Source organism: Sturnira hondurensis, unplaced genomic scaffold (genome assembly GCF_014824575.4).
Source record: "Sturnira hondurensis isolate 20B ecotype Veracruz unplaced genomic scaffold, ASM1482457v3 Scaffold0008916, whole genome shotgun sequence".
NCBI lineage: Eukaryota > Metazoa > Chordata > Mammalia > Chiroptera > Phyllostomidae > Sturnira > Sturnira hondurensis.
In genome coordinates, this window is record NW_028081547.1 from 1,151,634 (window position 1) to 1,164,516 (window position 12,883).

A 12,883-nucleotide genomic window follows, 5' to 3' on the forward strand; every position below is an offset into this window, starting at 1 on the left:
CAAGACAATACACCATCCATCTTATTATTCTTTGGACCATACATGTATATATGTTCTTCTGTATGATGCATTTCACAGTTGAAAGAATATATAAACTTACAATAAATAGCACGGAGAACTGAAGGGGGAACCACACAGAGGCCAGAGACTACACTCTGGAAGGTATGGGCGGATGAAAGAGTGTGGACTGATGCAAAGAGCTTGGGGAAACTTGCGTGCTAGAATGCCAGTAGAAGGGGCTGTGGAGGCCAGCTGCCCAAGACCTGGACTTGGAGCCCTATCCCCTGTGAGAGGACCATCATTCCAATGCCAGCTGAGCTTCCCAAGGGTGAGTTATGCTTGCTCTGTGCCCCATCACCTGCTTCCTCAGTTGGCATCCACGACCCAGGTGGCCCTCTGCCATGTCAACTGATTGCAAGTAGCAACTCAGCTTCCCAGCACCAAACTGTTGTTGGCCAACCACTGTACTCAGCCTCAAAGCTTTGTCTCAGAGCCACAGGCCCGAGGTTTTGGGCCAGCGCTTGGCTCCTAATCCAGACTCCTGTTTCTGTTCCTAAGCATTAGGTGTCAAGCTCTCCTCCAGCCTCCTGAAAAGTCCCAGGTGTCAAGGCTCCCAGAGCTGCAGTTTTGCTCAGCCCCTGCAAGGCCAGGAGTGAAGCTAGCACAGATGTCGGTAGGAAGGAGCCTTACAGACTACCTGTTTGTTGCAGTCTTTGGAGGTGCCAATGCTGAGGCCAAGACAGCAATCTGACCAAGGCCTCCCAGCTGGAGTTAAAAGTCACCTCTGCCCTTCCAGAATGATCTGAGCCTGCATGAGACAGACACCAACTCAGGGCAAAGACTCAGGTAGCAGTGCCATCCCTACCCCAAATTCCATTCAGTCTCAGGCTGGTTCAGAAGCAAGCACGAATCTCCCCTCTTAGTATTGCTTGGCAGTGTATCCCAGAGGGCCACTCTGTACTCTGCAAGGCCTCAGGGCATCCAGAAAGTTTGTGATCTCGCAACTTAACTGGCCTTCCATTTTTAAAAGGTGTAGTGGTTTTCCCTTGTAATTATAAAACGAAGTTTCCCATAGAAAACTTGGAAGATGCAGAAACATTAAAAAATAAATAAAATTACTCATAATGACGCAAGTGCAAACTCTTAAGGTTTGGGCAACATAATTGAGCTCCTTAAAAGAAACCATTCCTGAAACAAGTGGGTCCCCTCCCCATTTACTCTGCAGGTGATAAAAATCGATGCAGCAGCTGCCCCCTCTGAGAATGGTGTCGAGTCTGGGCTCTCAAAGAGTTATGTGCAGCTTCGTGGCTGGGTGAACACAGGTAAAGGGCTGTGCCCTGGGTCCTGGCCAGCTGCACTGGCCCCACACAGCTCTCCCACTCCAGTGGCCACAAGTGAGGTTGAGCACAGGTCCACAGTGGAACCTGCAGGAAAGGACCAGGGAGACACCAACAGCAAGTCTGACCCCACAGGCTGGACCACCACAGCAGCAAGAGGCTTTTTCCAGAACATTGCCTTCAAGCTTCTCCAAACAAAAAGAGCAGAAGAGGAAGGCTCTCCTGTGACCCAGGCCACAGAGCATGCAACAAGGCCAGCCCTGGCCTCCCGACCACTTTTCCCAGTTCCCCAACCTCCTGGAACATGGGCTTCCAGGCCCAGGCAGGCTGCTCCAGAAAGCCCTACAATGCTGGGTGGCCCTGCAACACAGCCCCCCGTGCAGGGCTGGTGCTGCTTACCCTGGGCGGGGCCTTTCCCCCTCCCTAGCAGATGGGGCCCTGGCTGAGAACATTACAGGACCCCATCCCCTTTGCTTTTCACGGCCTCGTCCAAACCTGCAGAACTGAATGTGAGCATCTGAGGGCAGGATCTGAATCTTACACAAATCAGACATCTGGTTCCAGCCACCACCAACACTCTGCTGGAGTGATGGACTGGTGGGAGGAGGTGCAGAAAGTCACAGGGGAAGGGAGGAGGGGGTCAGAGAGAGGCTGATGCAGCAGATCAAAGGGGCTTCTGATTATCACCAGAGCTGGAATGAACTTCAGACATCAGCCAGTTCCAGTTACATGCTGCTGGGGAGGAAAGTTGTCTTAAATCTAGGAATATTGGAAGGCTGAGGGAGCAGGAAAAGATGGGAAACAAGCAAAATATAGGACTCTCCATCACAACCAGTTACAGAAATTGACCTTTATTTATTGTACTAAAGTCTGTTTAACTTTTGATACAAAGTAAGGTTTCAGTACAGAAAATCCCAGTCTGTCAGAACAGTACCTGTGCACACTGTACCATCACAGTCCCACTGCCCGCAGCGCGGAGCCACAGCCGGAGCGCATGCGAGTGAGACCTTGAGACAGCCTACAGCCTGTCTTAGTCATCTGAGCTAGAAAACTTGTACCTGGAAAACAAGGGGCAGCATTGAGGACTGAAACGTGTCTCTTTTCGAACAACTGTGCAAGAAAATATATCCCTTTTTTAAAAATGTCAGTACAGCTAAACTACAATCTAGTGTCTAGAATTACAAAGAATAAAATGAAATCAAAGATTTCTTGCTAGTAAAATGAAATGTTAGGAACAGTATTAAAATACAGGGCCCACCCCACTGACACGTACATGGAGCCTGGCACAGTACCTATCACTAACAGGACGCACAGTTCAGGGAGGAGCCACATCAAATCTTCAGCCAGAGACATCCAGCATCTGAAGTGCAAAAAAATAAAAAAATAAAACCAAACAAATCCTGAACGAAGACATCCTCATGGAGTACTTCTTGTTCATGTCGTGAGTGCTGTAGCCAAGACTAAAAGATCCCACTCTCTTTTTAGATTTTTGACAAGGACAACACTAATCATCAGGCTTCCTCGACGACTCTCAATCCAAAGCGTGAAACACTTTTCGCATCCAAAAGAGCTGATGTGTCTGCCTCACTCTACAGAGTAAGAAGTACCCTGCCAACGCTGCACTGATAAAGGCTGTCACTATTTACAGAACCGAAAGAGGACCCAAAGGCATGCATGCTTCAGCTTAACATCCTGCCCAGAACTAGTTGTCATCGGGAACCCAAGAGGCTGTGACGGACCAGACAGAATGCTGAAATGGCCAACGCAGATGGAGAAGAAATGAGAGGGTGCAGAAGGCAGCAGGGAAAGTCTGAGAGACGAGGCTGGAAGACTGCCAATGTTGCCTTCCCTGCCGCTGGCGAGTCGGCTCCACAAAGGCACTGGTTCTGCCGCCACAGATGGCTGGGCGTCTGCAGTCACGGCGGCCTTCCAGGAGATGACACTGAGGAGCAGAAAGTTTTTCAGAGCTCTGGTCCCACCAGTAAGAACCTTCCAGAGCAAATCAGCCCCAATGAGGTTCCAGAGTTGTTTTGCTGAAAACAGGAACTAAACCAACACCAAAGCAACACAGGGGATTGACAGAGGGCAGGGGCTGGGCACCGACAACATGGGCCGTTCAAGTAAACGTAAACAACCAAATACTTAGAAAAAGGCTTGTAAACTTGTGATATGAAAGGGTCTCTTTGCAGCATCTCTAATCAGCTGGCTAAAGAAAGGTTGGTGTTGAACCTCTCCATCAAAGTCTTCTGTGTTTTTTGTTTTGTCTTAAAGCACATGTGTGAGAGGAAGACAGTCTGCTGGGCTGGGCTGGGCTGGGCCTGGATCCCACTTGTCTGCGGCCCTCTGTCTCAAAGGAGGTGCTTCTGGAGTCCTCGTTCGTGGATCCTTCCCCTTCGTGCTTACACACAGACAGACTCTATTCTCAGTCACTAAGGAGCTGCGCCAGGTACTGACGCTGGCAGACAAGCAACAGTCATTTCCCAGCACAGCGTCCTCCTACAGCGGGCAGGCTGGGATCCACAGGACTTTATTTTGTTCTTGATTGACCAATGCCAGGATCTGAGTGCAAATGCTCGACAGGGCTCCTCCCTGGACGACCCCTGCAAAAGAGCCCCAAACACATACACCACTGAGTTCAGAGGAGGACCCCAGGTTTGAGGCAACTAAATGCATCCTTCACTCTTTCGGTTTCTCTGCCTGTTTTGAGCCAGTGCCTCATTCCTGCCCCACTCTCTTCCATCAGCAGGAAATTGGGGAAGAAAAAGAAATGAAGAGTTAAAACAAATCACTTTGGCTTTGTATCTGTCTCTCTGGTCTACTGTTCAGTAGGATGCTGAAAACACAGGCTTAAATGAAAGCTGGTGCCAAATCTCGCCTGGCTTCCCCAGCCCCTGAAACAGGGTAACCAGATTTAACTACTGGCATCATATGCAATATGCCTTGTCTCGCCATGGGGCCAGCGTATCAGAAAGCCATTTGGGCTGTGTTATGATGGTCTAATCAGCAGCAGAGTTCTATAGGAAACAGGTGGGTTTAGCAGATGGACAGCCCACAGACCAGAGAGGATTGCCAGCAAAGACAATGGTGTGCTTCCATGTATGGCTCAGCCCTCGAAGGAGGCTTTTGACACCTCGGGTCCTGCAGACATGAGATCAAGGCGCTCAGTGTGCTCTAGGCAACAGCGCCTGCAGACAAAACAGGTCCCAGCCTCTTGCCACAAGGTGTGTGTACAGAAATTGCTAGGAGTGTTTACAAATTACTATAGAAACATGAGAGTAATTGTATGTCTACTGACTCTAATAAAAAAGCAAGGCTTGTATTTTGTAAGTTTTGGAGTTTTAAATTTTCATTTCTCCACCAACTAAAATATTGGTCCGTGATGGACTGGGAATTAAAACACACACATAAACAGAAGCACCAAAGTTGGTTTTGAGAACACCTGTTGCCTGGGAAGCACCAATCTGGATCACAACAACCTCTACAAGTTAATTAAAATGGCTGTCCCCACCTCTCTGTGACCAGAATGTTATTACCTCCCTGAAGGAACAGAATGAAAGTCAAATGACAGCTGGGAACTGGAGCCATGCCTCCTTTGGTTTGCATCCCTACCAGAGACAGGAAGAACGCAGAACGCAACTTTTCTTCACCAAACCTCATGGCACAGCTGACCTGCCCTGGAGGGCGCTGGGGACAAGGTCACAGCTGCCACCACCATGCTGTCCCCTGGGAACACTGAGGCTACTATACAGGGCAGTGAGACACACCTGCCACTTCACATGTGAAAAAATCTGGGTGAACACCACCAGACCATGACCCAAAGCCAAATCAGTGAACTTTATATACCTTTCAACCGATAACATTTCTGGCATCGCCCTGTGCCTGCAGCGGGATGCCCATAATGCCAGTGGTTACATGGCATCCCCAGGCACCTGGAGAGCAGGGCTGTCACCCCTTCTAAGAAGGATGTCTTTGGGACACCTGATTCCATCCCTGCTGTCTGCTGCTCCTCTCCAAGCTGGACGCAGACCTACCTGTGAAGTACCTACTGTACTCCTGTTCAATCTTCTGAGCCGTCTCAAACTGCTCCTTGGAATGCCTCTGAGTCACCTTGTCCTTCAGGTACAAGGGATCTCTCTGTTCCCTGTAGGGACATTCAAGGAACCAAGCTAAGTCTCTTGCTTCCCCAGGCCCTTCTCTTCCCTTCCCTTCCTGTGTCCAGAGTCACAGGGATCCCCATTGCCTCAGGGGCCCAGTGTGCTCCCCTCATAAAGCACAGGAATAGCTTGCGGACCCACAGGAGCTCTAGGCCGAGGTGGGCACCTCAGTGCATGCACCCAGCAAGCAGAAACCCCAGTAGCCCCTGAGGACAGAAGCATGGAAGCACAAAAAAGCAAAATGGAGGGCGACCCTGACGAGCTGTTAGTCCAACCCCTACGGAAACCAAGGGTCGGTGAAAGCAAAGTCTTATCCAAGTCACAAGCCTGCTTCTGGCAGAGCTGGACCTGACCCAGGCCACTGAGTTCCTGTGACCTTGTAAGCACCAAGCTGAGAGGCAAGAACAAGGCGCAGGGGCAAGGGACAAAGGGGGTGCTCTGCAGACAAAGCTGGACACGCTCGGAACTGTGGCAGCACCTAAACAGGGCAGAGGGGTGGTAGGGAGGGAGGGGCTGAGTTAGGCTAACACGGCCTGACTCTCAATGTGGCTTGAAGTGGGAGCATGTTTCCCACATGTGCTGCCTGTTCCAAGGCCGACGGTGTCTTGTTCTACTGCCCCCAACCAATACCCCCATCTCTGCCACCTTGGCCATTTGAGCCAGCAGCCCCCGCCAGGCCCCAGGCTTATCCCCAAGGAGCCAGCCACCTACTTGATGTGCTTGGCGCTCTTGTAGTGGATGAAGATAACAATGGGGTAGATGTGCATGTGGTGCAGCCGCTCGATGGCATGGGGGGCGATGTCCAGTAGACAGTGCCGGTTCTGAGGGGGATGGGTGGAGAGTGAGAACCTGGGGAACTGGGCCTCCGAAATGCTGGAGCCCTTCTGGGGACACCCTCCACCTTTCTCTGCCACCAAGTACTCCCACCTCTCCCCTCACACTGCTCTACCTGACTCCAGAAATAAACACATAAAGTTCTACCAATGAACAAGGAGGCAAGATCTTCTTTTATGAAGACCACACATAGGCACAGGTTCCACGGATGCAGCTGGGGCCCTGCTGTGGAACTCCCTGGCAGAGGCCCTTCTTAAGAGTTCAAAGCTCTCATCAGAGGGGCAGAGGAGGCCCGCACACAGGGACTCCAACACTCCTCTCCCAGACTAGCTTCCTCTTTATGAAAGTGGAAGCACACAGAAGCCCTGGGTGCAAACCCCGAGCAGGTTCATCTGGACTAAAGGACATGGGGGAGCTCAATAGTCAGAGCTGCACAGAGCAGGGGACAAAAGCACAGGGTCGTCCAAGTCCAATGCTCAAACAGGCACCAAGCCCTCTGTCTGAAGCAATGGGTACCTTTTCTGTGATCTCCTTTATGGAAGCCACTGTGGTCACATCAAAATGGCCACTCCTCCGCTTGTAGTCCACAAACAGGCAGTCTTTGACGCCTCGCTCGATGGCCTGTTGGGAGGCCTTCATCACCTCTGCAAAGCACAGACACAGGGATCAGGACGCCCCAGCACTCGGCACTTTCTGGGGAAGAACTCTGTGTAGAAGGGCCATTAGGAGCCCAGTCCTGCTGTCCTGTCTTCCAGAAACAGAACCAGATGCTACTCGCTGGTCTGACCCAAGTCAGGAGGGCCCTGAAACACTATGGGATCCAGCCCCAGGAGATGGTGGACATGGACACAGGGACAGGCATGGAGGGGGCCCCTTACCAAGGGGGCATCTGCAGAACTTGCCAGGCGCCTCGTTCACCAGCATCTCCTTCACCACGTCCAGTAAAGGCCCCAGAATCAGGACGGGCCTGAGGGAGGTACAGTCTACTTTCTGGACCCGCTGATAGGCAAGGCTCACCGAATCTGAGGGAGAGAGAGGGGCAGGGTCATGGGAACCCACGCGGAGCAAAGGGAGAGACAGTGGGTGGAGACACACCATTCCTTGGTCTTGGTAACTCCAGGTAGGCCCACCCCCTTCACCCCACAAGTCCAGAGCCAGGTAGAATGTCCCGCTCACCCCAGTTGCCTGGCAATTAACCAGTTTTAGCACCGAGAGTTGAGAGTCTCACATTCTGGGCATCATTCTGGAATGATTTCACACTTCCTTCTACTGCAATTCTTCCTTCTGTGTCTTACACCTGCTCACCCCAGTACCAATTCCATGCTCCCTAGGAAGATGACCCCGCAGAGGTTGGCAGGCACAGCCTTTCCTCCAGGTAGTTGTTCATGTGACCTAGACCTGCCCAGTACAGTAAGCTGAGGTGAAGGTCCCACTTCCTCAACCCCTTTCCCATTTCGTTTCACCAAAACGAACAGAACCAGATGCTGCGAGCCAGCTCTGATCCTACTGATGAGGACAACTCTCAGGAAATGGCAGAGCACAAGACAGGGACCTGGGTCCCTGGATAACCCCAAGAACAGGGCTGTCTCCCTAGAACCACCCATCAGCTCAGATGTGTACATGGCAGAAAAATCAGCTCCCTATCATGCCTCAGCCACTGCTATTTGGTCTCAGTCTCAGCAGTCAAATGAATATCCTAATACATGTAGAATAATTTAGTTCTTGCAGGAGGCGATGGCTAAGAACCAGCACTCGAACACTTGCAGGCCCCTTGGCATCAGTCACAGTGCTGGCATCTCAGAAACACTTTTTCAAAAGTGTTAAGAGCACAGTCCTTGCCATTACTAAGCTCACACTCTAACCAGTGTCATAAGACAGCACCATGTGACAAGACAACCACACAAGAGCTGCCCGACAACTCCAGGCAACAGAACAAGCAATCCCAGGGATGGGACGGGATTAAACGAACACTGTGTTGGACCAGAAGATGAAGAGATGTGGGGAAGGCCCAGGAGGGAGGTGGGATGGGAGCTGTTACTCAGGCAGAGCACGGCAGACCAGTGGGTGATGGCAACAGGTGGGGACAGAGCTGAGATGAGGGGTGGAGACTAAGGGGGGCCTGTGAGAAAGGGTCGAGGAGAGGTTCAGCCTAGAAGATGCGAACACAGCTGTACACTGAAGTGCACCTAGGAGACGAGGAAAGAGGAGTCAGAGCATGGCTTTAATTAAACACAGCACAGTGAGAGGTGCAGCCCCAGTTCTATAAAGACCTTAAACACTGTAAATAACCTTCCTGTTGGTCGCTCTATGGATGAAACTCTGAGACTAGTTCAGGCTTTCCAGTTCACTGACACACATGGGAAGTGTGCCCAGCTGGCTGGAAACCTGGCGGGGACACCACCAAGCCTGATGTCCAGAAGAGCAAAGAGTATTTCTCTAAGCAGAAGGGCCATTATAGGGTCACGGCGGCAGTGTACAGCCATGAGGACAAAACTTCTCTTTTACTATTATCATGCATAAAACACCAGATCTTAGATTTAGGCCAGATGGGGTCTGGGATAAAACAGGCCTTTCCTGCAGGGCTTGGAGTGGCCAGCCCTTCTTTGTCTGGAAGAAATGGCCTGAACTTATGGAGGTCAACTGATGTGTACAGTAGTGGGACATCCCCTTCTATTTTGTGTAGTTTCTATTAAACTTAAATGGAGAAAAAAAAGAATGAAATCACAAAAAGTACTTTCTCTGACCACAATGAGATAAAACAAGAATCAACAGCAGAAACAAAATCCACAAACATGTGGAAATTATTATTTTTAACGTGGAAATTAAACAATTCTTTCTTTAACAACCAATGACTCAAAGAAAAAAATTACAAGGAAATTTAAAAAACATCTGGAGACAAATGAAACTGAAAACAAAGCATACAAACCAACACTTTGCAGCAAAAACAGTATTAAGAGAGGAAGTATATAGCAATAAATGTTAACATTGAAAAAGAAGAAAGATCTCAAACCAACAAACTAACTTTACACACTTTAAAGAACCAGGAAAAGAACACATTAACCCAAAGTTAGCAGAAGGAAGGAAATAATAAACAGCAGAGACAAATTAAATAGAGAATAAAAAAACAATAAGAAAAAAAATCAATGAAACCAAGAATTAACTTTTTGAAAAGATCAATAAACTCAGAGCTGACTAGTGAAGAAAAAGAACACATAAATAACTAAAATTAGAAACAAGAGAGGACATTAAAACAAACTTCACGTAAATAAAAAAGATTAAAAGAACTATTATACTAGGAACAATTATATGTCAACAAATTAGACAACCTAGAATTCATGAAATATTCCTAAAATATACAACCTATCAAGACTGGATCATGAAGAAATAAAATATCTGAATGAACCTGTAACAAGAAAATTAGAATGATAATCAAAAAACTTCCCAACAAAGAAAAGCCCAGGACCGGATGGTTTCACTGCAGAATTCTACCAAACATTTAAAGAATTAACACCAATTTCCTTAAACTTTTCCAAAGAATTTATGAGGAAGGAAAACTTCCAAACTTATTCTGTGAGTTTACTTTGATTACTTTGCTAGCAAAACCAGAAAAAAGACACAAGAAAAGGAAACTGCAGACCAATATCCCAGATGAATATTGATGCAAGAACCCAAACAAAATACTAGCAAACATAACAGTATATTAAAAAGATTATTCACCACGACCACGTGGGATTTATACCTAGAATTCAAGGATGGTTCAACATAGAAACACCTATCAATGTAATACAACACATTAACAAGATGAAAGACAAAACCCACAATATCATCTCAATTGATGCAAAAAAATCTGTCAAAATTCCACACCCTTTTACAACAACAACAACAAAACACTCAGCAAGCTAGGGATAGAAGGAAACTACCTCAATATAATAAAAGACACATATGAAAAGGCCACAGCAAACATTACACTCCATGGCAAAAGACTGAAAGCTTTCCTTATAAGATCAGGAACAAGGCAAGGATGCTCACTACCACCACTACTATCCAACATAGTATTGGAAATCTCAGCCAAAGCAATTAGACAAGAAAAAGAAATAAAAGGCAGCCAAATTAGAAAACAAGAAGTAAAATGATCTGTTTGCAGATGATGTGATCTTTTACATTGAAAACCTAAAGTATGTTCAAAAACTGTTATAACAAATAAACAATGTTAGCAAGGTTTCAGTACACAAAATCAACATATAAAAATCAGTTGCATTTCTATAAGTAACAATAATCAATCTGAAAAAGAAATTAACAAGCCCATTTACTATAGCATCAAAAACCAAAATAGGAATAAACCTAACCAAGGAAGTGAAAGACTTGTACTAAGAACTACAAAATACTGCAAAAAGAAATCAAAGAAAATACAAATAAATGGAAAGACATTTTAGGCTCATGGTGTGGCAGATTCAGTATTGTTAAACTGTCCATGTTACCCAAATCAACCTATAGATTCAATTCAATCCCTATCAAAATTCCAATGTTTTTTTTTGCAGAAATATAAAAAAAGTCCTAAAATTCATATGGATTCTCAAGGGACCCTTAGTAGTCAAGAAAAAAAAAAAAAAACCTTAAAAAGAACAAAGCTGAAGGTCTCATACTTCCTGATTTCAAGACATACTACAGTTGACCTTTGAACGACATGGGGATTACAGGTGCTAACCACCCAATGCACACACAGTTAAAAATCCATGTATAACTCTTACCCAGAACTTACTTACAGTTGACCTTCAGTATCTGTGGGGTACTGGTTCTAAGACCCCCTATAGATACCAAAATCACATATGCTCAAGTGCCATATATAAAATGGCATAGAACACTGTGGACTGAAAATACTGTCATCAATCCATGGTTGATTGAATCCACAGATATAAAACCTGGGTATATGGAGGGCCAACTGTATGTTTATGAAAAAACCTGCATATAAGTGAACCCATGCAGTTCACAACTGTGATGTCCAAGGTCAACTGTACAAAGCAACAGTAATCAAGGACACTGAGGTAATGGCATAAAAACATACATATGGACCAATGGAAGAGCATAAAGAGCCCAGAAATAAACCCTTATATACATGGGCAAGTGATTTTTGCTAAGGATACCAAGATTATACCAATGGGGAAATGAAGACTCTGGTATCTATATGCAAAAGAATAAAACTGTACCCTTATCATACACCCTTATACTAAAATTAACCCCAAATGGATTAAATACCTAAATGGAAGAAAACATAGAGGAAAAGCTTTATGATATTGGTATGGGCAATGATTTCTTGGATATGACACCAAAACCACAAGCAACAAAATAAAATAGATACATGAGACCACATCAAATTTTAAAACTTTTGTGTATTAAACAATCAACAGAGTGAAAAAACAATTTATAAAATAGAAGAAAATATCAGCAAATCATATATATCTAATAGGGGTTAATATCCAGAATTTACAAGACAGTTCTAGAACTCAACAATAAAATTTTAAAAATGGGTGAAGAATTTGAGTAGACAGTTGTCCAAAAAAAAAAAAGACATATAAATGGCCAAGTATATAAAAAGATAATCAATGACACTAATTAGGAGGAATGCAAATTAGAACGACACTGAGACATCACCTTACACCACATCAGGATGGCCACTACCAAAAGAATGAAAAATAACAAGTGCTAGCAAGACTGTAGAGAAGGTGGAACCCTTGTACACTGGTGGTGGTAAAGGAAAACAGTACAGCAACTACAGAAAACAATATAGTGGTTCCTCAGAAAAATTAAAAACAGGGTTACCACGTGATCCAGCAATTCCACCTCTGGGTATATAAATAAAAGAATTCAAAGGAGGATCTTAAAGAGTTATTTGTACACCCATGTTCATCCAGCATTATTCACAACAGCCAAGTGACAGAAGTGACCTAAATGTCCACTGACAGATGACTGGATAAAGAAATGTGGTAGACAGATCCAATGGACTCTTATGCAGCCTTAAAAAATGAAGGAAATCCTGTCACAAGCTACAAAATGGGTGAACCTCAAGAAAATTTTGCTAAGCTGAAGATAGAAGTAGATACACTTTGCCTCCTCGTACAACCAAAAGGATGACAAACTTAAAAACAAAAAATAACCAGAACTGCCAGAAAATCCAACTGTATGGAAGTCTGACAACCAAGGAGTTAGAGAAGAAACATTCATTCATACAGGTAGGAGGGGTGGAGACAGGCAGCAGGGGGCAGAGAAGACCCACAGCAAGACAGAGAAGTGGTCAGTAGAAAGCATCCAGGCTGAAGCATGGGAAAAAAAGACAGAAAATATAGGGGGGAAGTGTAAAACACATGCAGGACATGGTTAAAGAAGTAACAAAGACATAGAAGGAAAGGAAAGAAGAGCACAAGGGTGGACCTGAACGAGCAAGGTGGCTGCTAGCAGGCCAGGCGGTCCCACATTTGCATGAGGTTAACTGGGAAGAACATCTGGGGAACGAGACAGACCACGTAACCCAGGGTTCTAGTGTGAGGAAATAAAGTCTCAAAA

The 12,883-nt window shown here is 46.1% G+C and overlaps 1 protein-coding gene across 3 annotated transcripts in view; it reads right to left on the reverse strand.

Annotated features, from left to right (window-relative positions):
- Positions 1-2,172: 2,172 nt before the first annotated feature.
- The window catches only part of DLG5 (discs large MAGUK scaffold protein 5), a 127,243-nt gene continuing 116,532 nt past the window's right edge, over positions 2,173-12,883 (reverse strand). For all 3 annotated transcript variants that reach the window (XM_037056371.1, XM_037056372.1, XM_037056370.1), the window contains 5 exons: positions 7,204-7,347; positions 6,842-6,969; positions 6,203-6,312; positions 5,369-5,478; positions 2,173-3,937 (listed from right to left, as the gene is read on the reverse strand). In XM_037056371.1, coding sequence (XP_036912266.1) covers positions 3,834-3,937; positions 5,369-5,478; positions 6,203-6,312; positions 6,842-6,969; positions 7,204-7,347 — 596 coding nt within the window. In that variant the 3' untranslated portion in view covers positions 2,173-3,833. The remainder of the gene's footprint in view (positions 3,938-5,368; positions 5,479-6,202; positions 6,313-6,841; positions 6,970-7,203; positions 7,348-12,883) is intronic.